Consider the following 25,864-nt stretch of genomic DNA (forward strand, 5'->3'; position numbering starts at 1 on the left):
GGGGGTTGCCTGAGTCGGGGCCTGCACTCTTTTGCGCATGCGCGCGAAAGAGTGCAGAAATCTCCCTGAGGCAGAGAGCTGCCTCAGGGAGATTAGTTTAAGTGCAGAAAAATTTAATAATGGAAAAAAAAAAAAAAATTTTAAGACATGTCCCCTTGTGTGAAACTCACATGAGCTGGGACATGTCTGTTAATTTTATTTAAAAATTTTACAACACTTTAAAAACCTTCATGAAACCTCGTGGATGAGGTTCCATGGAAAATGCAAAGGCCGCCTGGCCTCTTTGCCTGCCCACCAACCTTAAGGTTGGACGGGCAGCTTAGTTTATTGATTTAATTGAGAGTTAACTGGCCTTAATAGGCCTTTGACAGTTCGGGTGTGCAGCCGACTTGGGTGTGCGCCCGCCGAACTGAAAATCTGTATGACGCGCGGTGACGTCGGGGCTCATGCCTGACATTACAGCACATCATTTTACGCCTCAGCGAGTGGGCCCCGCCCCCACTCGTCGAGCCGAAGATTCTGCCCCATGGGCCTTTATTGCGTCTCCTGTTTCCCGGCCCCTTTATTCCCCGCCCCCCACCTCCCTCACCATCCCCGATTCTAGTAAAATCTGCGTCAAATGCACTTTAAATAATAATGGCGACAAAAACAAGGTAACTTATTTTTTCTCACACAATTTTGCACCAATACTTCATACTTGGGAAAATTCCCTTACTTACCCCATCAATCAAGCGTTTAATGTGATCAGACAAACTCTGAAATGCTACCTTTCATTTTATTTTTAAAAAAAAGAGATAAATAAACCTACAGGTCACTTTTAAAGAGGAGAGCCTCCCTGCATTTGCCTCAAGTGCTTCCAACACATTAACAAATGATGATGGGGGTGACACGGGAACAGATTCAGCCACTGCACCCGCCTCATCCTCCAACCTCCCTGGGTGCAGAGGCTGGGAGGTGGAGGGATTTTAGGATTGTATCAGCAGCGAGTGGAAAGTTTATTAGCGATTTTGAAGGCTGGCGGTGCAGCCTGCAGGACTGCAGCAACCTGAACGGGCTGTTTCTCTCAATTATTCATTTCCAATAATAAATGTTGTCTGAACAGTTAACTGCATTTGTCTGCAGGCAAAGAAGAAGTTCTTTGACACGGAGTTGGAAAATCTGGAAAGACAGCAAAAGCAACTGATTGAGAAAATGGAACAGGAACACACAAACCGCTTACGCGATGAGGCCAAACGAATCAAAGCTGAGCAAGAAAAGGAATATTCCAAATTCATTGATCAGTTGAAAACTCAGAAGAAAGAGGTAAAGATTAATAAATTATGATAAAGTACCTTGTCAAGTTGAAAGATTTCCAGCAAACCTGCATGGAAATTGTGTTAAAACTTGAAATGTAATTGCAATGAGCTACATTTCTAACATGTATATTTGAGATGAGTATTTATAGCAGTTGTTTAAACTAGAAAGTCCAATCTGTCCATGACCTCTGAAGCTCTCTTTTTCATAAATTAAGTACATCAAAAAAAAACTAAACAAAGCCTGCAAGTTACTTAAACTCCCAAGTGCAGGCAGTGTGCATTACTCATGAGCAACGGACTTCGGGTTTAAATTCTTGCTGATATTGTTTGAGAATTTAGTGAACTGTGTACTGAAACTACTCTTTGCTAGATAACTTATCTTTTGGTAACTTTGTTTCTGATATTTTGCTGATTTCATTCTTTCTAACCTCCCAGTTAAAACAAATAAAATGTTAAAGTGTACAGAATGTAAGGTTTCCTGTTAATGTGTACGTGGTCATGTATGTTTGATCTTTGTACCTGAAAAGTGTTGTAATTTCCTTTTTACACCGTGATTACTTGGTTTAATGACAATGTTACCCTAGAGCTGCAGATCACATAACACATCTTAACCTTTCAGCGACTAGAATTAGTATCTTGTAATCTGTTTGCAATTCTTGTATTTTTCTCGATGCTTGGATGCCCTGTATCAAAGACATACGAGTAGACCAACTATTTGCCCTGTACCTCTGGCAGTGTTTCACCATAGCTGGGCTATTTTAATGTGTACAAGAGCAGCTGACGGGAGGAAGGGACACTTTCTATGATTTTCCATCCTTCCCTGGGTTGCCTGACCTCCATTTGTGTCATAGCATGCCTAAACATGTAGGTTATGGGATATCAGTGTGAAGATAACGCAACACCCTCCTGCAAATGCATTATGCTTATAACTATTTAGATCCTTTTTAATTGGGAAATTTTACAGGAGATATACAAACTAATTATTATAACTACCTTTAATAATGCAGTAATTGTAACTATACCGATCAAAAGTTTAGATACTTGATTCCATGTCAGCAAAGATTTCATCGTTAACAATAGCTCCCATGAAAGGGTGCAAGGTTCTGAGGGATCCTCGGAGTCGGGGGAAGAGAGTACTGATAATACAGCACTATAGACTTGTTCACTCCCAGTGAATGTGGCCAGTATCCCTGGTCGTGAAGCTCTCGTGGTATAATAATAAATTCCTATGCTGGGAACATCAGCTGAAGTCCAGTCGTGACTGGAGATACAAGATTTTTTAAGGAAAGTCTCCCATTGGTAAAAATATGCCATACTTTGCCATTGCGGAGCACCTCATTCAAACAAGGGTAATGGTAAGTGTGGTACACCATGATATACTGCCTGATACTGAACTTAATATCATTGCCTGCACAGAAATCCTACCTAGGGTATGGTAGAAAGGTGGGTACCTCTTTGAATGCAAAATAACTAATCCATTTATTCAGATTGCAGCTTTCTTCCAAGTCGCACACAAACCTTAGAAATGTCCTGCTTCTGGCTGTCTTCAATCCTACACCAGGAATGTACATAGAATACATAGAATGTACAGCACAAAAAGGTCATTTGGCACAATAGGTCTATGCAGTCATTTATGCTCCACACAAGTCTACTCCCACTGTAATTAACTCTTCACTCTGGCTCATGTTCCTTTATTCTCTTCTCCCTTCTATGCATCTCTTCCCTTAAATATTCTAATGCTATCTGTGACAGCAGATTTTGCATTTTGACCACTCTTGAACAAAGAAATACTTGTAGCAGAGGAGATTCTCACACCTGAAGAGGCTCTTTTAACCCATTTTGTGCTTCCCGACAGGAAGCAAGAAAAGGCTGGTTTGTTCTGTGATTGTTCACTCACCTCTTGCCTCCAGCTTTTCTCATGTCTTTCTCTCTCATCATATCACTTTGACCGTCGCTGTATGTGACTTTATTACTTGTTACTTTTGAGCTGCAAATATGCTGTCCTAAACACACTTCCTCCTCCCTTCATCCTTATTATGTGGAAGTCGAGACTCGACGCACGGTCTCCTGCTTCGTTCATTTCAACAACTTCAAAACTGTGGACTTCATGGCCTCCCTTAATCTGTTCTTCTGATAATTTAGATATAGCCTTTGGCTAATTACTACTAGATTTATCTCCAATTCTCTTCAACCATGATTCACTATGGGCTTTGGCTCTTCACTTAGCTTTCTGATTTTTTTCCTGTAAAAATGTCCATATGATAACTGTTCAAGTATCAATGGACCACTGTGGGGGGGGGGGAGAATTATCAGGAATTTTTTTTTCAACCTTTAATAACATGCAGAACATTTTCTTTAATTGGCTGAAATGTACTATTAAACATTTTTGAAATGAATTGCAATTGAACACACATTGAAGGAAACTATCCATTATAGAGTATATTTTGTAAGAGGAACGTGGGATGGTGAAATGCTTCCTTTGTAGGAGGCCACCAAGTTTTATTTTGAAGCATGACTTCTCTGCAGGATCCACATCCCTTCAAGAAAGAAACAAAAAGAAAACACTTTTTTACTGTATCGTTATGTATGTTATCATGCGTTCCATTTTACTGCCATTTGTGCATCACTACAAACTTGGGTTTGATGCGACTCCAGAACATGGGCGTGTGATTGCTCTTGGGTGGGGGTGTGCCATGTGCACTGTCCCAACTTTGCAGCATGTGAGGTTTAAGCCTATTGAGTGGTCAGACAAAGGTTAGAAAAACCTCAGCGGTCTTTTGGACTTCCTGAGCCCTTACTGAACTTATCTTCCTGGCTGCAAGAGTGCATTTCTACCCAGGCAGTGTAATTTAAGTGTTCACTGTGAACGGATTCTGAACTACAATCAAATATCATCTATAAAGCAATTGAAAATCAAAATACATTTTACAATTTATTTTACTTAGCCACAACTGAATAGCAAAAGCTAAGTACACATCTGCTTCATACATAGCTTGGGCACTCTTATTCTTGATCCTGAAATCTCTGCATTTGATGCAGATTATTAGATTAACTGTTAAAATATGTACTTTCTTGTTGTACATTAGGTAAAGAGTGAAGTTGAAAAACTTCCCAGAAACCAACGCAGAGACAACATGAAACAAAAAATGGGAGAATATGCACAGAAGAAACAAACACAGGTAGCAGCAGTAAATAGTAACAATGAATTAGAAGGGCCTAAAATTGAATAAGTAAGCTGCTTCCAGCCATTCTCGAGTTGAATTGGCCAAAACCCATTGGACTCTTCCATCTCTTTGTCTCAACTACTGATTAAAAAACAAACTCTTCATTTGCTTTCCCTAACGCCGCTTATTAAAAAAGAATTACATCTGGTGACTAACTCTGCTACAAATCTAACCCACTATACAGACCTGGATATTCTTTCCTAACTTAATCCTCCTCTACCACAAAAAAAATTGTTCTGTTGTCACAACCTTGAAAAAAATTATCTGCCTTGATGCTTCAAAAGCCCTGGTTTTATGTAAAGACCCAAAATTACCTTTTTATAAGTTGAGTTTGGTTCTGGTCCAGCTTTCACTGCTGAAGCTTGGATAAGTTTGAAATTGTGATTCAGGTCTTGATCTTGTAATGAAGAAACCGGCCTTTTAGTTTAGTCCTGTGGAAGACCTGAACTCAGTGCAATTAAAAATAGATTAGAAGCAACCCTTAATGATAACACTGAAATATTGGATTCTTGGCTTGAAGACTCAAGTTTGAATCCTGCTCTTCATAACTCCTTATTTGTGCTTTTCGTGTGGTATATGTGTATTGTTGCATTAACAACAGCAATGGTGGCATCTGCGGGTGGGGTGTTTTTAAGTGCTTTGACTACCATGCCAATTTTACAACAGATAACGCAATTGGTTTTGGACAAACTGACCTGTAGAAGTCTGTTTTGGGGATCATTTATCTATGTACACTTGAATGTTTGATTGTATTTGGAGAACTGATGTATTGCAGATACATTTCTACAATGGACAGCCTTGTGTTTGGAGGTATGTTTAAAAGTTTTGCAGTAATCTTTATATGGCTCCCGCATCGTCCATCCATTTAATTTCATGTACCCTTCATTGAGAAATATGCTGGCTGAACTGGAGTTTAAAAATAATGATTGATGCAATTGCCAAGGATACTTTTGTACGTTTAATCATATTTCACAATAAGAATCTAAAGATGGTCTGAAAAGCTTTTGAAGCATCATATTTGCTCTGAAGGCAGTGAAAATCACATTTTTTGAGAGTATGTTGGAGGCATGGAGGGCTGGTGGGGGGGGTCGGGGGGACGGAGAGTGTTAAGATTGGACTCTGTGTACCAGGGCTACTTGAAACACATCTTGTTTCAATGCCAAGCCTTGGAAATGTGGCAAAGATATCTGCCCTAATTGGGATGCATAAATTGTAGATATTGGCATTGATATCACTAAATTAGGAACAGGAATCTGATTTTTTTGCAATTTTTAATTAGAATTTTTTATTATGAATATTTGCCACTATTCCACTAAGTAAACTCCCGTATTTTTAATTCTCTGCTGAAAAAGAGCTTGAACATATTCCTGTTTAAAGAGTATTTGCACATGGTAGGATAGTGATGCTGATACTGAGATCCAGAACTCAAGCTCAGTAGCTGTTGGTAAATTGCAAAGGTCAATCAAAGAAAGCTAATCATTTGAGCTGACACCTGAGCAAAGGACTGAAAACTGCCAGATTGTCATTTAAAAACTCAACTGATGCACAAATGCCTTGGAAAGAAGGGAGTCTGTCGCCCCAATAAGAGTAGTGTACACAAGGCCCCAGTGCCACATTGTGGTCGACTCTCAATGCCCTGTTTTCATATTTCACCATTTCAATGACTATGAAGGAAGAAAGCAACCAAACAACATTGCCCACATCCCACGAGTAGGTAATAATAGTTTTTGTTTCAATATTTACATTCATTAATTTTTTTCCCATTTTTAACTTATCATCAATTATACTTTTAAAGCAATCCCAGCTACCTTTATAAGATACTTAATATATTATTTTAAGGTGAAATAAGATATTTCTCCCAGCAGGTTGCTGCAGCAGTTTCTGAAATAGTATGTGAGCCAGCTTTGCTTTCAAGGAGCATAGTTCATTTTAATTTTTTAGGATAATGGTCATACACTGCAACTAGCATAATGGTCATACACTGAAACTAGCAAAAGCAGTTTATTTTCTTAAATGTATTGTCATGTGCTTGAAATCCAGCTTCTTGGTCCGTGCAGCCTGTGTTGCCAAATCTTGCTTCCTCTTCATTTCCAGTTTTTACTTTTATCTCCTTGACCGGGTTTTCATGGTTTCCAAACTTCAGAACTTTTCCTATCTCAGTTTCTGATTATGTGGTTATGGTTCGTGATGTCTTTGCATAATAGGGATACACCCTACTACTATTATTGTAAGATATCTGACACAGGTGGATGCTATTCTTTATCTTTGGTGTACTAATTGGAGCGCTACCCCAAGGGTTGTACCTATTTGACAAATCTTTTTGACGGGTGAAGGTGCTGACACAATTTATTTTTGCTAGCGTTTCAGTTCAACCTCATGATCTAAGTGGCTAATAAACTAACTGATCTCAGTTTTTCTCAAAGGTGTGCATATTCACTTTATGTAAAGTGTGCTGTACCGCCCTAGCTGAATATCCCCATCAGATATCTTCAGGGAACAAATTGTTTTGAAAAGTGTCAATTGTTAATGCTTTTGTATTAACATCAGGATTAACCAAAAACCAACACTGGAGAGTTCCAGTTAAGAAAGCTATTTTCTCTGCCACATTGTCAGACGAATATTTTCCTGAAATTCCGTGAAACTTATCAGCATATCAACAGCGTGAGAGTGGAACTGTGCCACTTTCTATCAAGGAAGTTTGCACGCAACTGATTTTTGATGGTTTAACACCAAAACATCACTAACCACAAATTTTCTCGACCGTTTGTGTTGCTTCCAAGATGCATCTGCCGAAACACTGCCAGTCATTCAGTGAACTTCTCCCAGCCCAACCTTAGTTCCATTCTTAAACACATTTGCCCAGAATTTTTTCAGAGTTGATAGTACTTCATCATTATTTTAAAGACTTGAATCATGCTCAACTCATTTTCCAATTTCTGCTCCCTGTTTAATTTTTGACGTGCCCAAGTCATAGTAACCCTTCTGTAAAAAAAAAAAATTATTTCCACTAGCTGCATTCCTCCCATCATACATCAGGAAAAAAATCATTCAGCAGCAGTTATATGTGGGTTCTTTAACATTCAAGGAATCTGTTTTGTCTTGAATGTTCGAGTTTTATTTAGTTTTTATTGCTGAAGTGTTTATGTTTAGTGGTTTCGGGATGCAAGATTAGGTTTTAAACCCTTGATGTGGCCCATTTGTTTTTCCCTCTACTGCCTAATTGTATATAAACATTTCAGTCAAAATATTGTTTTCTTGCACAAAGTTCAAAAGGCAAAAAGCTGTGACTTTGCTTAACTAATACAATACTAGTAATATTGCAATGTTTCAAATAATTTGCTTGGATTTAATTTAATGCCCAAAAATTCCTTTTGTTAAATAATTCTGCAATGATTGGAAAGGGATGATTTTGAAGCAACGCCATTGCTTTTCAGGGCAACTGATGTCGAACTTTTTCTTGTATCATCTTTGACCTTAATTATCTATAATGCTCATTCCAGATAATGCTCATTCCAAGTGACTATTCAAGTCATTTTGTTACCGGCTGCTCCTTTTTACTTTTGTTCCAATATGTTGATTTGTCGTTGCCAGGAAGCTGATAGCATAGTAAATATACATCTTGTGTAGAAGAATTAAAACTATGTGATTGGAACTTCAAATGATGCATTGCCAATTACTCTGCAAAACAATTTGCTTAATAATCAGCGTCATGAAAGAAAGGCATCTTAATGAAGTTACCAATGGCTCATTAAGGTGGTTATTTAAATCCACTAAAACGTTTATGTAACTGTCTAGGAGCAGGACTTTCAATCAAAACAGCATCAAGAGCTGGATATTGCATTGAAAAAAATAATTGCACAGAACAAGAAGGAAATTTCTGACCAGGAAAGGTTGTGTCTTTCAAAGAAGCAGCAGCTGATGAGAGGTAAGGTGCTTTCTTGGAGTTATGATTTGGGTTTGGAGTTTTGGAATATATGTTAATGGAAGTAGTATAGTTGGAGAAAGAATGACTTCAGATTTACAAAACATAGATACACCATAACAAATGCTTCAGATTTTCCTATTGGGCAATAAGTGTATGTAAAAGTTAGGAATGCTGAACTGATCTAAAAATCCACTGAGTCTACAGAGTTTTACATTGAAAATAATAATTCCAGCTGCACCAGTGACTCAATGAAGTTATCAAACAGACTAAACCATACAGACCAGAAACATCTCCAGTTCAATCCTCATTCTCTGATATTTACCATTTAGGTGTTGGCTGCAATGCCCCCTTTTGTTAAATAGATCATCAACACTTACAGTACTCTCACTGTTTTTCTAGTATTGAGTTCATATTCTACCACAGGTTGTGAAATTGAATTCAATAAATTGAATTATCAAATAACTCAGTCTAACGTTATGGGCCCAATTTTAATCCACTACACCTGACCAGAATGTAATCGCAGGGTTTTGAAAATATTGATCGTATGGTACTTGTCTTGTCTTGTCCAACACACTCACACCATGCCCCAGTTTAATGAGTGCATTTTGGCCAGTAAGAGAACACTTGCTGCAGATGAGCAAGGGTTCATTGACTTGCACAAACTGGATATTGATGATGCCATTCAGACTTCAACTTAATAACCTTGGTGTGCAAATACCAATCACACCTGGGGAAGCTGGCTTGATAAGGTGTCAGGTAAGGCCAGAAAAATTATATCTTGACTGTTTCCTTGTGAGTCAAGAGGAGTAGGAATGACCTCTGAGCCCCATAATACATCATTGATCTTTCTCCCTTTCTGACTGATCTCATTCATTGCCCTCACCCTCACCAACACCAACAGCCCATACTCACCACCCTCACCAACACCAACAGCCCATACTCACCTAACTACCAGCAAACACTCCTGTGGGTCCCCAGAGGCAGCCTCTTGTTGTGTTCTCCCCACTTGTGTGATATTTCCCCTGGGAGTCAGGTCCGCACTGTGTTAAGGAGGAGTTAAAATCGTCAGTGTACCAGCAATTACATTGTCAAGGTCCAACACCAATCATCATGTTGACTGGCAATTACATTAAGACAATTGAATTGTTACAACAGATGATGGGCATTGGCTCATCCATAAATGGGTACTTACCTGGCAGGGGAAAGACCATGATCATGGTTGCCTCTGCATGTGTAACTTAAATTCTATTGCACTGTCTGACTGTCTGTATTGACCATTTTGAAATATCTGTAACACTCCAGGGAGGAAAGGAACTGGGAGTCTGTCACTCTGAGCTGGCTGAATAAACCTGCTTGAGGTAAAAGACCAGCTTCAGACTCATTCTTCCCTTATATACAATTATTGGAGTTAACAAAAATGACTTCAGTATCACTCTGGTGAGTCTGGACAAGCCTGCCATTTGCCTTATTAGCCACATGCTCATCTCTCCCCTGTTTCACTGCACCCCGAAAGTTAAAATTGAGGTTTATTTGTTTAATAAATGCCCTGTAAAATGGGTTAGCAAGCCAGACCAACTAGGGATGAGCAATAAATGTACCTTTGGCAATGCCTGCCACGTGCCAAGACAAATCTTTTCTTTAAAAAAAAGTGCTCATTGTCCATGCTACTGCATGAATAAAGGCCAGTTAATCAGTGTACTGGAAGGCTCCCACTGCCTGTGGAACTGAGTCAATGCTTTCAAGATTGGAGACTAGGAGAGAAAATGGCAAAGGAGCGAATCAACCAACATAAATATGTTTTTGTACCATCTTAATTACATTAGAACCAGTATATAATGGGTTATTGATATCAGTTTTATAGAAAATATATGCTACCAAGTAGCCCTCATTGAAATCAGCTTGTGTAGTTTAACGCTTCCTGAACCTCCTTTTATTTCTTGTTGCAGAAAGGGAGGCTGCCATCTGGGAACTGGAAGAGCACCATCTGCAGGAGAAACATCAATTCCTCAAGCAGCAGTTAAAGGATCAATACTTTCTGCAAAGACATCAGTTACTGAAGAAACATGATAAGGTAAAAAAAAAACTGGTTCAGTATAGGAAAACACACACATTTATGACCTATAAGGACTGGATATTTTTTGTTTGTCTGCTGCGATAGAACCGTTTGTCTCAATGATCCATGAGTTTCATTAATCTTCAGTTGACTTTGATAGATTTTTCTTTAGGTTCTTTACCTTTTTTTAATATTACGTAGTTAACCTGGTTCATCTTTAATTATATGATCAATGGTATATTCAGCTTTCTGCAACGAAGTTTGACAAAATTACATTTCACCTACATACTATTTCACTTTATTTATTTTATATGACCAAAGGAGTTGGAGCAGATGCAACGTTATAATCAGCGAATGATTGAGCAGCTAAAGATCAGACAGCAACAGGAAAAGAACAGACTTCCCAAAATCCAAAGAAGCGAAGGAAAGACAAGAATGGTGATGTACAAGAAAAGTCTGCGTATTAACTCCACAGGGAGCCACACAGAAGACAGAGAGAAAATCAAGCAGGTAGTTTGTATGACCCAATTTTCATAATGGCAATAAGTGCTGCTTTCTGACTTCCACCAGGTTGCTATTATAGATATGCAAAAGGAAAAGACGTCACCCAAGCTTCACAAATAAGCAAAATTGATTTCTTTGAGAGTTATAATTTACAGAAATAATGGGTAATCAGGCAGCTTGAGTAGGCAGGGTATGTAGTTTGAGATTAGGAAACCTTTTAACTCCAAAGCGTATGAGACTTGGCCCTGACTGATATCATCCTGATTGATCCTGACCTGGCTTTCATTCAGCTGGGGAATGCTCCGGAGGAAGCCACGTGGCAGAGTAGATCTGATTCCAGGTGAGGAAGAGGGGCCCAATCCCTGAGCCCAGAGGCCTTTTGATAGTGATGAGCTTGAGGGAAGCGTTCCTAACCATAGAAAAGTAGAAGCAGGAGTAGGTCATTCGGCCCTTCGAGCTTGCTCTGCCAATCAATATGATCATGGCTGATCCTCTTTCTCAGTGCCATACTCCAGCTCTCTCCCCATACTCCTTGATGCCTTTAGAGTCTAATCTATTTCCCCTCTTAAATATATTCAGTGACTTGGTTTCCACAGCCTTCTGTGGTAGAGAATTCTACAGGTTCAGCACCCTCTGAGTGAAGAAGTTTCTCCTCACCTCAGTTCTGAATGGCCTACCCCATATCCTGAGACTGTGACCCCTTATAGATCCCCCAGCCAGAGGAAACATCATCCCTGCATCCAGTCTGTCCAGCCCTGTCAGAATTTTATACATTTCAATGAGATCCCCCCTCGTTCTTCTAAACTCCAGTGAATACAGGCCTTTTTAGCCCAACCTCTCCTCATACAACAATCCTGCCATCCCAGGAATCAGTCTGGTGAACCTTTGCTGCACTGCCTCTATGGCAAGTGTATCCTTCCTTGGGTAAGGACACCAAAACTGCACACAATAATCGAGATGTGGCCTCATTGCCTTAACATTTTTCACACCAAAAGAAGTACCCTGCTACAGTTCTCTCAATTATTCACATTTGGGGATGGTTGTAAAATTTTATTTTAAAACTTTAAAGAACTTGCAGTTATATAGCTCCTTTCATCTATTAAGGAAGCCCTGGGATACGTCAGCCCATGAAGTACCTTTTGAGGTGCAGTCACTGTTGTTATAGGAAAATATGACAGGCATTTTGTGTGTGACAAGGTTCCACAAACAATAGTGAGATAATTGACCAAAAAAAATCAGTTTTTTGAAACTGGCTACGGGTTAAATTTCAGCCAGCCCACCAAGCGGATTCCTCTGCTCCTCTTCAAATAATTTCACGATATATTTTACGTCCATCTGAGTGATTATATTTAACATTTATCCAAAAGACAGCTGTAGCATTACCTCAGTGCTGTGCTGAAGTATGGCCAAATAGTATGCCTGAATCTCTTGATCCCAAGACCTGACTCTGATGCAAGAATAATACCACTGAGCCAGGTCAGAAACCAAGCAGTATGTTTTTATGTTATGGACAGCCTTTTAAAAGATGAATGTAATCTGAATAACATAGGAATAGTAGTGGGTGATTCGGCCCCTCAAGTCTATCTTGTGCCATTCATTGAAATCATGGCTGATCAGTGACGTAACTCCATATACCTGCCTTGGCCCCATGTCACTTAATACCTTTGGCTAACAAAAATCTATCTATCCCAGTTGTACAGTTAACAATTGTTTGTGGAAGAGAGGTCTAGCACTCATGGTGTGAATAAGTGCTTCCTAACTTCACTCCTGAAAGGTCTGGCTCTAATTTTTATACAAACTCTAATTCTAGACTTCCCAGCCATTTTTTTCCCCAATCTACTTACTTGTTCCCCTTAATATCTTGAAAACTTCAATCAAATCATTCCTGAACCTTCTAAATTCCAGAGAACAAAACCCTAGTTTGTTTAATCTCTCCTCATAACTTTTACCCTTGGAGTCCAGGTGGTATTCTAGTAAATGTACACTGCACTTTCTCCAACACCAGTATCTCCTTCCAAAGGTGTGGTGGCCAGGATTGCTCACCGTACTCCAAATGTTCTCTAAGTAGGACTTTGTGCAGCTTCTACCACCACCCCTCCTCTTCTCACTCCCCCAACCACTGTATTCTCGTCCTCTAGATGTAAAGGCCAGTATTCCATTAGTCATCTTGACTAATGGATTAGCTAATTTAGCTGTTATGGGACTGTTAAGAAAGATTATTGGATTCCTCTGTAAGTCCATATAAAAATATGCAGGGACAGGGCCCTGTCTGCTATTTCAGTCGTCACCTCAAAAAAAAAAAATTCATTCAGGGTTGTCAGGCATGACTTGCACTTTACAAATCCAAGCTGGCTCACTGATCAGCTGAAAATTTATCAAGCTGGGGATTTCTTTTCTTCCCAGCAGAATTTTCAGATGAGTTGTATATTTTTTTTGATTCATTCATGGGTTGTGGGCATCGCTGGCTAGGCCAGCACATATTGCTCATCCCTAATTGCCCTTGAGAAGGTGGTGGTGAGCTGCCTTTTTGAACTGCTGCAGTCCATATGGTGTAGGTACACCCACAGTGCTGTTGGGAAGGATTTCCAGGATTTTGACACAGCAACAGTGAAGGAATTGCGATATATTTCCAAATTAGGATGGCGAGTGGGGGCTCGGAGGGGAGCTTCCAAGTGGTGGTATTCCTATGTGTTTGCTGCCCTTGTCCATCTAGATGGTACTGGTCGTGGGTTTGGAAGGTGTTGTCAAAGGATCCTTAGTGAGTTCCTGCAGCATAACTTGCATATGGTATATGCTGTTGCCACTGTGCATTGGTGGTGGAGGGAGTGAATGTTTGTGGATGGGGTGCCAATCAAACAGGCTTTGTCCTGGATGGTGTCAAGCTTCTTGAGTGTTGTGGGAAGTGGGGAGTATTTCATCACATTCCCGACTTGTGATGATAGACATGCTTTGGGGAGGCAGGAGGTGGGTTACTCGTTGCACAATTCCTAGCCTCTGACCTGCTCTTGTATTTATTTGGCTAGTCCAGTTCACTTTCTGGTCAATGGTAACCCTCAGGATGTTGATAGTGGGGGGTTCAGTGATGGTAATGCCACTGAACATCAAGGGGCGATGATTAGTTTCTCTCTCGCTGGAGATGGTCATTGCCTGACACTTGTATAGTGCGAATGTCACTTGCCACTTGTCAGCCCAAGCCTGGATATTGTCCAGGACTTGCTTCATTTGGACATGGACTGCTTCAGTATCTGAGGAGTCACGAATGGTGCTGAACATTGTGCAATCATCAGCAAACATCCCCATTTCTGACCTTTATGATCGAAGGAAAGTCATTTATGAAGCAGCTGAAGATGGTTGGGCCGAGGACACTACGCTGAGGAACTGCTGTGGTGATGCCCTGGAGCTGAGATGACTGACCTACAACAACCACAACCATCTTCCTTTGTGCTAGGTATGACTCCATCCAGTGGAGAGTTTTCCCCCTGATTCCCATTGACTCCAGCTCTGCTAGGGCTCCTTGATGCCACACTCTGTCAAATATTGCCTTGATGTCAAGGGCAGTCACACTCACCTCACCTCGGGAGTTCAGCTCTTTTGTCCATGTATGAACCAAGACTGTAATGGGGTCAGGGCCCAAACTGGGCATCAATGAGCAGGTTATTGCTAAGCAAGTGCCGCTTGATAGCACGATTGATGACCCCTTCCATTACTTTACTGATGATGGAGAGTGGATTGATGGGGCAGTAACTGGCCTGGTTGGATTTGTCCTGCTTTTTGTGTACAGGATCCTGGGCAATTTTCCACATAGCCGAGTAGATGCCAGTGTTGTAGCTGTACTGGAACAGCTTAGCTAGGGGCGCAGCAAGTTCTTGAGCACAAGTCTTCAGTACTATTGCTGGAATATTGTCAGGGCCCATAGCTTTTGCAATATCTCGTGCCTTCAGCCATTTCTTGATATCATGTGGAGTGAATTGAATTGGCTGAGGACCGGCATCTGTGATGTTGGCAACCTCCAGAGGAGGCTGAGTTGGATCATCCACTTGGCATTTCAGGCTGAAGATTGTAGCAAATTCTTCAGCCTTATCTTTTGCATTTATGTGCTGGACGCCACCATCATTGAGGATGGGAATGTTTGTGTGGAGCTTCCTCCAGTGAGTTGTTTAGTTGTCCACCACCATTCACGACTGGATGTGGCAGGATTGCAGGGCTTAGATCTGATCCGTTAGTTGTGGGATCGCTTAGCCCTGTCTATCACTTGCTGCTTATGCTGTTTGACATGCAAGTAGTCTTGTGTTATAGCTTCACCAGGTAACCTCATTTTTAGGAGTGCCTGGTGCTGCTCCTGGCATGCCCTCCTGCACTCTTCATTGAACCAGGGTTGATCCCCTGGCTTGGTGGTAATGGTAGCGTGGGGTATATGCCAAGCCATGAGGTTACAGATTGTGTATGAGTACAATTCTGCTGCTGCTGATGGCCCACAGTGCCTCATGGATGCATAGTCTTGAGTTACTAGATCTGTTTGAAACCTATCCTATTTAGCACAGTGGTAGTGCCACACAACACGATGGAGGGTATCCTCAATGTGAAGGCGGGACTCTCTCTCCACAATGACAGTATCGGTAGGAGTGACCACCGCACAGTCACGGACAGATGCATCTGCGGCAGACAAGTTGGCGAGGATGAGGTCAAGCATGTCTTCCACTCTTGTTGGTTCCCTCACCACCTGCCGCAGACCCAGTCTAGCAGCTATGTCATTTAGGGCTCGGTCAGTAGTGGTGCTATTCTTGGTGATGGACGTTGAAGTCCCCCACCCAGAGCACATTCTGTGCCCTTGCCATCCTCTGTGCTTCCTCCAAGTGGTGTTCAACATGGAGGAGCACTGATTCATCAGCTGAGGGAGGGCGCTACGTGGTAATCAGCAGGAGGTTTCCTTGCCCATGTTTGACCTGATGCCATGAGACTTCATGAGGTTCTGAGTCAATGTTGAGGACTCCCAGGGCAACTCCCTCCCGATTGTATACCACTGTGCCGCCGCCCCTGCTGGGCCTGTCCTATTGGTGGGACAGGACATGCCCATGGATGGTAATGGTGGTGCCTGGGACAGTATCTGTAAGGATGATTCTGTGAGGATGAACATGTCAGGCTATTTCTTGACTAGTCTGTGAGACAGCTCTCCCAGTTTTGGCACTAGCCGCCAGATATTAGTAAGGAAGACTTTGCAGGGTCGACAGGGCTGAGTTTGCCATTGTCGTTTCCGGTGCCTAGGTTGATGCCGGGTGGTACATCCAATTTCATTCCTTTTTTGTGTCTTTGTAGTGGTTTACTAGGCCATTTCAAAGAGCATTTTAAGAGTCAACCACATTGCTGTGGGTCTGGAGTCATGTGTGGACCAGACCAGGTAAGGATGACAGATTTCTTTCCCTAAAGGACATTAGTGAACCAGATGGGTTTTTACAACAATCGACAATGGTTTCATGGTCATCATTAGACTTTTGATTCTTAAATCTTTAATTTTAATTCCAGATTTTTATTGAATTCAAATTCCACCATCTGCTGTGGTGGGATTCAAACCCGAGTCCCCAGAGCATTACCCTGGGTCTCTGGATTACAAGTGACAGTTAACATGCCACTACGCCATCACCTCCCCCAATGCCTAGGTCAATGCTGGGTGGTCCGTCCGGCTTCATTACTTATTGACTTGTTTTTAGCAGTTTGATACAACTGAGTTGCTTGTTAGGCCGTTTCAGAGGGCATTTAAGAGTCAACCACATTGCTGTGGGTCTGGAGTCACATGTAGGCCAGCCCTTAAGGATGGCAGATTTCCTTCCCTAAAGGGCATTAGTGAACCAGATTCCGCCTCCCACTTCAATTTTATCTATTATATGCAATTTCAATAACATTCGTGCCACACAAGCGCCAGGCAAAGACCACCTCCAACAAGAGAGAATTTTACCACCTCCGCTTGATATTATGTGGCATTACCATCACTGAATCCCCAACTATCAGCGTGCTGGGATTACCATTGACTAGAAACTGAACTGAACCAGCCTTATAAACACTGGCTACAAGAGCAAGTCAGAGGCTGGGAATTCTGCAGTGAGTAACTTGCCTCCTGACTCCCCAAAGCCTCCACCATCTACAGGGCACAAGTTAGGAGTGTGTTGGAATACTCTCCACTTGCCTGGATGAGGGCAGCTCCAACAACACTCAAGAAGCTTGACACCTTCCAGGATAAAGCAGCCCACATGATTGGCCCCAACCACCACTTCAAACATTCATACTCTCCACCACTAATGCACAATGGCAGCAATGTGTATCATCTACAAGATGCACTGCAACAACTCACCAAGGCTCCTTTGACAGCACCTTTCAAACCTGCCACCTAGAAGAACAAGGGCAGCAGATGCATGGAAACACCACCACCTGCAAGTTCCCCTCCATACACCATCCTGACTTGGAACTACATCGCCGTTCCTTCACTGTTGCTGGGTTAAAAGCCTGGAACTCCCTCCCTAACAGCACTGTGGGTGTACCTACACCACATGGACTGCAGCAGTTCAAGAAGGCAACTACCCACCACCACCTCAAGTGCAATTAGGGATGGGCAATAAATGCTGGCTCAGCCAGCGACACCCACATCCCATGAACGAATAAAAAAAAATCCAATTTTAGTGTTTGCACACAGTTTTCTTCCAGCTTTGGGTGGAAAGGTAAGAGAATCCAGACTACTCATTACACAGTATGCAATCTGATGTATTGTCACAGTTAGGGCAATCATTCAAACTAAATATTCTCCACACACCATAGTAATCTGACCCTCAATGTTTTCTTTTTCATTCTGTTATGTATGATGTACGAAATCCAACAGGGCCTGTTGTGTATGGAGAATGCCTTTGTTCAAAGAGTTAAGGTGTCTCAACAAAACTAAACCAACATTTAGTTCCATTTTCTGGACATTGTGCTGTTCTGTGCATAAGTAACTCAAAATTATAATATAGGTCATATTCACAAAAGTTCCTTTTTCTCTAACTTATGGCATGATGTTACTTACAAAAATAGTTTGGACAGCAAGAAGAGAAAAGGCAAAAGATGGAAAAGCAAAATCAGCAAATAAAGCATGAAACCCAAATGAGAGACATGCAACATACATGTGACAATAATATCCAAGAGCTCCAGCAACTACAGGTAACCGAGTTAGCATTTGCTACACATCTTTGCATGCTTACTTCTCAGTTTTTCTTTATAAAACAGGTTGCAATCTGAAATAAAACAGTGTAGAAATAAATACACAGCAGGTCTGGCAGCAAGTATTGAGAGAAAATCAGAGTTAATGTTTCATGTTGATGACCTTTCATCAATCTCCTGGTTATTTTTGTTTGTGGATAGTATCCAGGAGTAAAGACTTAAATGTAGTTTCACAAGCTTGTTTGTACAGGCCAGGTTGTAGTTGCTGCAAAAACTCTGGTACGTTTTCCTCATGTTGTTTCAAGGGAAAATGGGATGTTGATTTTGCACAGTGCCTATAAGCTGCCTGTGCATCCTGACAACAAGTTCACTGGATCATTTTTATACAGTAATTAATTAGTAATTCTGATTATGTGCCTTTTTTTTTGGGGTACAACTTTAAAAATGAAGCTAATGTGTTTTAATGTCAGCCCACTTCCTTGGTGGGTTTTTTGGGTAGCTTTATAAATTTGATACAAAAACTGTCCCATTCTCTAGAAAAATGTCACGGCAGTCTAAACCATCTAAACAAATGAACCTAATATTGGAACTAAATGAATTAAAACGGCTAAGAAATGTGTACTGTGATGGAGATGGTGTGTAATGAGTCAAACTGAACCTGCTGCAGTTGCTGTTTAAAGATTCCTGCGGAAAGCCTCTGTTAAAATCTCATTTGAAACACAAATTAAATATTTTTACACCTTATGTAAATATTTTAGAAATACACAAGTTTGGAAGGAAATCTAATCTGTTGAGTTATCATGAATAGTGATCTAGTTTGTGCAAACATTGATAGGACTTGCCAGCAATTCCTCAAGTATTCTCACAGTAATTAACACCTCTAATATAACTACAAACAAATGTAGCCAACATTGTGAAGTTAATGTGTTAAAAGGAATACTATTTTTCATTATTGCATTTGTATCTTTTTGAATCCATAATGAAAAATTATTTTTGCAAACAATTGTATCCCTTCCCTGGGGATTCTAAAAATTTGGAATGTGTGTAAATGTTGTCCACATTTGGTTTGACTACCAGCTGTAGACTGTCAGTAACTGGAAGTGAGATCACATGTAAAATTAAGTTTTTATACTTAATAGTATTGAGGCAATAGAGCAATTTAAGAAAGGCAAGTGGCAAATGATCAGCTGCAGTAATTTAATTATCCCTAATTCTTCAGAATGAAAAGTGCCATCTTCTAATTGAACATGAGACCGAAAAGTTAAAAGCACTTGATGAAAACCATAACCAGCAACTCAAGGAATGGCAAGAGAAGCTGAGGCCAAGAAAGAAAGTAAGTGGTTATGAACAGTCAAAGAGAGAAAAATGAAGAATTTAATGTTTTCTCATGCCCAAAGCCTTGTTGATTGTCATATAATTTATCCTTTAAAAATAGAAATTTGGGAACAGCTCCTACCTCCAGCTGTTCATCTGTGTATGTTGTCCTTTTCGAAACAGGTTTGTATCAAGTGGTTTCCATTCATCAAGCATTGCATTGTATTAAGGAAAACGTGGTTTTCTGATTATGGTTGCTTAGGCGTGTGTTTTCCCCCAAACCTTCCTTCAGCAAGTTCCCATCCAAATATGAAGGCTGTGGATGTGGGGGGGTGCGGGACAGGAGGTTACAGTTCTGTAGGTTGCTGGCAACTACCTGCTGTGTTTCCAAAGTGGCTGCTCTTTAAGCCTTAAACAGGCAGCAAATACTGCCTTTAACCATGGGAGCCTTTGCAGCTGAGCCCAGGCAAGTTCATGAACAATAGAGAGAATTCCAATAAGGGTGATCTATCTTCCTGTTGAAGACAATGGATCTACCTAGGTCATTAGCACCTAGTGACAAAGTCTATTGGGATTGGGAGAGGTCCCCAAGGGAAGTTAGTTTATTTATTACTTCATTTGGGAATGGGATATGGATTTAAAATGAGAGACTAACATTTTGTTTTGAGTTCAGCCACCATACTGTGGGAAATTGCTGAGCAAGTGTCAAGCAGGAGGATTTGAGGGAGAGCAGCTACTGGTCTGCTTTTGTGCACTGTTAATTCTCTGAATAGAGACCTGAGAACAGGGCTGCTCACACCCTAAGCTATGGTAGGCAAGCATTCTTAGGAGAGCAATAGTAGAGGACTTAGAAAATAATGAGTACGTCAACAAAACATGCTGTGAAACCAGTGGATTGCTTAATAGCTTCGGGTTCTACCATTTTTAATAACTGAAAATAAGGAAAATTTATAACTAATCTATAATAGTGCAATTTAAAAACATAGAGCAGATCATCCCCACTTTCCTACCTGCAGAATGTGTGTGGTGTGGTGAAAGAGAGAGTCTGAACTATGTCAACAGAGATGGGCTGGATTGGATGCTCCCTGTTAGCGGTTTTAAAGATGTGGGGTGGGGGCACGTACACTGCAGCGGATGGCCTTCCCACTGCTGACCCGCACACCCCCAACCTGTCTGAGATTATACAGGAGGGCAGGGGATATGTCAGATGGCCTGCTCTTGGGCCTGTTGAGGTCCTTAAATGGCCACTTAAGGGCTTCATCCTACTGTGGGGAGAGGCCCTTGCCGGGCTGGTGTTGGGCAAGGGGAGGCAGATCCATTGCAGGTTCCCTGGGCCTATCGGAGGCACCTCCCCGCTCCCCTGTTCACCACAGCACCCCCCCCCCCCCCGCCTTTTTAATGCTCCCCCTGGCCTTTTAACCTGGCCTTTATTCACCTCGGTGAGACCTCTCCCGAATGCAGACTTGCTTTGGCTCCTTGGCGTGGTGGGACTGCCGGTACCCCCAGTCATGGCCACCACTCCCAGCTGGCGCTGCTGGGACTACAGAGCTGCCAGTCATCTGAATGACCAGCAGCTCTCTAAGACGAGATGTACTCCTGAGAAAGGCGCAGAAGTCTCGCAGCGTTAACAGTCCCAGCATTAAATTGCTGTGGGGCAGCCAGCGGGATTGTGGGTGGGCTCCCTCCACTTTTTAGTCACGTGTTACAGCATTTCAATGGTATTTTAGCAGGATCTAGGATGCCATCACACTAGAATAAAGAAAGATAGGGACTTTTCATTTATATAACATATTTAATACCCTCCAGATGTCCCAGAACACTTCATGGCCAATGAATTACTTTTTGAAATATAGTTAACTATTATGTAGGCAAAGAAAGAAACCAACATGTGCACAGCAAGATCCCTCAAGCAGTAATGAGATAAATAATCACTTAATCTGTTTTGCTTTGAGTTAGTTGAGAGATGAATGTTGTCCAGGACATCAGGAGAACTCTCCTGCTCCTCTTCAAAATGTGCCTTGTAATTTTTTATTTTTTGCCTGCTCATCTGAAAAGGCAGATGGAGCCTCGGTTTAAAGTTTGAACCAATTGGTAGTACTTCCAACAATATAGTATCATCGAGTAATGTCAGCCTAAGTTGTGTGTTCGATAAGTCATATGATCTTGTGATTCTGGCATCTGTGCCGTCACCAAGTATTGAATGTCTACTAATAGCCCATTTGACAAAAATAGAATATTATCGAATGTTTCTTCCTTTCTCTACAGCACTTGAATTTCAAATGGGTAGCGTTGAACAAATGCTACACTCGTTCTGGAAGCTACACTTTAATTGAACCAACACATGCTCTTGAAATAGCTACAGAATGCTGTAGTACACTGCTTCCCAAGCTGCTTCTCTGTGTGACCCCATTTTGACACTTGAAAATTGATGTGACCCCAGATTGAAAGTCGGGGTGGCTGTCAGAGCAGGTTGCAGGCTTTGTTTTGGGTGGGGGGGGGGGGTGGGGGCATGGGGTGGGAGGTAGGTGGTTGGCTGAACAGATGGTGGGCGGTGATAGTTTTTTCCCCTACCGTTTTGCAGGCTCGTTAGAAGATGCAACTTCAGAGCTTATTTCTTTAATGCGCACCCACAGACCCACGTCAAGAAAAAACTGCGAGTGCATGTCATGGGGCCTTGGAGCTGAGCACGGGGCTGTCCCAAAAGATTCTCCTCTCCACAGTCACCATTGCTGCCTCCAGAGGAGGGTGAACTCACAGCCCCAGTTGCTCATCCTGCAACCCCACTGGGGGTCATGACCTGCAGTTTGGGAACCCCTGATGTAATGAGACAATATTCTTTAATGTTCTACTGTTTCAATCACATTGCTCACCCGTTTGCTTTGTTTTGAAAATAATCAATACAAGTAAAAATAGTTACTTGGAACCAGTTATAAATGGGTTTGTGTCCAGCAGCTATTAAGATGCTGTCAGGCCAATCAGATGCCATTGCATCTTTTGATTATTTCATGGCAACCTTAATGGCTTGAAAACCTGAATTCAAGTGACCCAATTCTCATAGGTTGTGCTCCACAGTGTTTGGGACTTTCTCGTTGAGATGACGAAATGTATTCAGCAGCTTTTTGGCAGTTCCTGTTCTGTCAATACAAAGAGGAAACCTCAATGGAGTAGTCAATCTTTCGGGTGTTCATTCTATTAGAATAGCCAGTGCAATGTGAAGTCTTTTCTTCTGTGAACTTTACTGTGATAACCTAGTGAAAACAATATTTTTATTCATTTACTTTTACGGAGTACAAATTGAAGATTATACTCAAGATATAAACCCACACAATATAGTACTTATTCTTCCACCATCTGAAGAAGTGGGGGGCACACAGGTTTCTGTCATTTTGAATGAGAAACTTGCAATTTAGATGCTGTTCTTTTGAATTCTAGGCAAAGCAGTGTTACCAGATGTGCACAAGAAAAAGGCATGAATGTTGTTTCATTGTCAGTGTTTAGCAGGTCAAATTCTTGATATGGCTTGAAGAAAACAAATACTTAAATAGCCTTCAGAATTCTTTCTGAAGTGCACTGATCTTGCAAGTTCAGAATCTTATGATAATAAAGCAGCAAAGTACTGCAGATTCTGGATACCTGAAAGCAAAACAGTAAATGCTGGAAATGCTCAGCAGGTCTAGCAGGATCTGTGGAGAGAAAAACAGTTAACATTTCAGCTGTGTGACCTTTTTGATGAAAGCTCCTTAATCTTATGTTCTAGTTATGTCAGGGTTTGAATTAAGACCTCACACCTAACAGTGAATTGAAGACCGATGACATGGCACAAATATTTTTGAAATACAAACCTTAATTTTGATTATCAGTATTGAGTAAAAATGACAACTTTTTTCAACCTAATCTCATTTGGCTTTTTACTTTGTTATCTTTTACTGAAATTAATGCTGTACCTTTAGTATTTGATTTACCCTGTTCATTCTGAATAATAATGTTAAGTGTTTCAATGCTTAAAAGTAACTAAATTCGTAGAGTGGCGATTTAAGTATTGATCAGGAGTAGAAATGTGAAATGCATTTCTGGCCCCAGGAATTTCATTGAGGCACTCCCATTCCGCCACTGGTCCATTATCAGAAACCCAGTCAGCCCACTTATGCATGTGAACTGAACTCCTAATAAAAAACATGTCAGCAGTGTGAATGGGACTTCAAGAAAGTTCCCAGCACCGCTTATGCTATGAAACACTTGATTTTGTATATAGTAAGAGATAGGTGATTAGAACTCCATGATTTTATAATATTTGCATTTATTTAGCTCCATTTATGAGAATTGAAATGTATCGAAATATCACATTCAGATGCCAAGAAGTTTGATTTGAAGTTAACAATTTGTAACTATGGACGAGTGGACCAAGAGGTGTGCTACTCATTTAATTCAATAAACACAGTCTGATTTCACATATTTTAGTTCACCTTAATTAACACCATCAAATAATAATGGTATTATAAAAGGTTACTCATGATTAGTATTCAAGATTAGTACAATTTGATTGATCTAGAGTCTCTTTTGATTTCGGTATTTGAATGTTTTTGTCAGTTTTAATAGCGATGTGTTTGCTTCAGGCTTTGGAAGAAGAACTGACCCAGAAGAAAAAGGACCAGGAGGCCTTCTTTAAAATTAGTGAAGACGCAGAGTGTCAGAGTCCAAGTTCTCCAAACAAGGTTGCCAAATTTTTTCCCTTTACTTCAGAATCATCCTAGGGAAGATCAGGACTACGTTACTTCTCTAAGAACTCAGGATTACAGAGATATGAACAAGTCTTTAATTTATATTTTCTAAACTGAAATTTGTTGATGTTTTCTGAATTAAAAGGGGAAGAAATGCTGTATTTACTACTGATATCACGAACAATATGAACCTTTGGATGTTATTGTGTTCATCAGAGGACATTGCTATGGCAGAAACGTACACGTGCAGATGTACATAAGTATTCTTCAGTTGAGAGATACTTTTCTGTGTCTACTTCTGAATTCTTTGCTTATTTTTCAGAGCTTCCTTGTCTATACATGACTAGCTAACCAAGTAAGATAATGCAAAATTATAGAACAAGTTTTTTTTTAAAAAAAGATGTTATTTAGTTCATATTATCAAAGAATTTTTTACTAAATATTCTTAATACCTAATGAGTTAATGAAGAACTGGGTTCAAGAGAAAACAAATCCTGTTCAAGTAAACTACTGTAATTAAAAAAAAAACTGCCAATAAAAGTTATAATCTACAGCATATTGGTTGCTGTTTGTTTGACTTGCCTGTTTGTTGATATGGGTTTTTGAACAATCTGATGCAATGAAGACTTCCCTTCAATCTTTTGACAATAGTCCTAAACTCAGCTTGAGTATTATACTGGCAGCTGAAGGCCCCTTAGTTACAAGCTTGCCTTTATTGGTATTTCAGAGATTCCCTCAGAGGAAGAGTTTTGCCAATTACGAGTGGAGTTATCTCACCTAGGAGACAGAATAACACCATCAACAAATAAGGACAGTGCAGGGAAGGGGAAGAGTGGAGAATGTTTTTAAGCCATTGCATTGGTTTTCAGCTGCATCCCTTGTCTCTCAGAGCAGTGTTCAACAGTTGCGCCAATATAGGTTATCGCCCTCTGTGGTTGGGAGCCCGGGTTCCATCCTGGGTACAACCATCTTGTCTCATTATTTTGTACTTCATTGTTTTACACTGCTATTTGGTGGTTGCATTAAAAGTTTGCTGTTTTCACCTCAACACTATTTGTATTGTGATTCAGTGTAAATGCCAATCTAAAAGTAAACACAACTTACTGGTGTGGTGGCAGTGTTGAAACATTTTCACACCCCTCTCCAAAGCAAATTGGTGAGTTTATTTGGCACTTGTACTTGGATATTGACCTTTATTTAGTCCACAATATTACAATACTATAACAGTGGAAACTATGGCAGCCACATATCAGCCACCGAAGCAGTGATGCTGAGGAAAGATTGAAACAGTCAATTCATTTGAGCATTGGCATCAGAACCTAATTTGCGTTTTGACACTTGATCCCAACTTTGCTCCCTTCCTCGTTGACTGTTTCACATGGGAGAAGAGAATCAAGGATAACGTTATCCGTGGATTCAGTGACAGGACATCTTTGGGTCTCACCGCCCAGCAAAGAGTGAACTTATTGGACCCGATGCTAGGGCAGATGGAAAATTTTGCCCCGTTATATCACACAACTCCATTGTTAAAGCATCTACTTCTCTCGCCTCGATATGGCAGACCATCCATCTACATTATGGTTTCCAGGACATTGATGTCCACCTCCTGACCTGGCTGATTTCAGATTGCAATCAGACGAAAGGCATGA

The 25,864-nt window shown here is 40.8% G+C and overlaps 1 protein-coding gene across 2 annotated transcripts in view; it reads left to right on the forward strand.

Annotated features, from left to right (window-relative positions):
• The window catches only part of stk10 (serine/threonine kinase 10), a 123,873-nt gene extending 99,081 nt beyond the window's left edge, over positions 1-24,792 (forward strand). The window contains exons 12-19 of one of the 2 annotated variants that reach the window (XM_078550690.1): positions 1,123-1,302; positions 4,382-4,474; positions 8,315-8,444; positions 10,391-10,515; positions 10,819-11,007; positions 18,058-18,183; positions 19,403-19,516; positions 24,111-24,792. In XM_078550690.1, the coding sequence (XP_078406816.1) occupies positions 1,123-1,302; positions 4,382-4,474; positions 8,315-8,444; positions 10,391-10,515; positions 10,819-11,007; positions 18,058-18,183; positions 19,403-19,516; positions 24,111-24,248 (1,095 nt within the window). In that variant the 3' untranslated portion in view covers positions 24,249-24,792. The remainder of the gene's footprint in view (positions 1-1,122; positions 1,303-4,381; positions 4,475-8,314; positions 8,445-10,390; positions 10,516-10,818; positions 11,008-18,057; positions 18,184-19,402; positions 19,517-24,110) is intronic. The other variant, XM_078550691.1, reaches the window with a different exon arrangement.
• Positions 24,793-25,864: the final 1,072 nt, after the last annotated feature.

Source organism: Cetorhinus maximus, chromosome 10, assembly GCF_964194155.1.
Source record: "Cetorhinus maximus chromosome 10, sCetMax3.hap1.1, whole genome shotgun sequence".
NCBI classification, from domain to species: domain Eukaryota; kingdom Metazoa; phylum Chordata; class Chondrichthyes; order Lamniformes; family Cetorhinidae; genus Cetorhinus; species Cetorhinus maximus.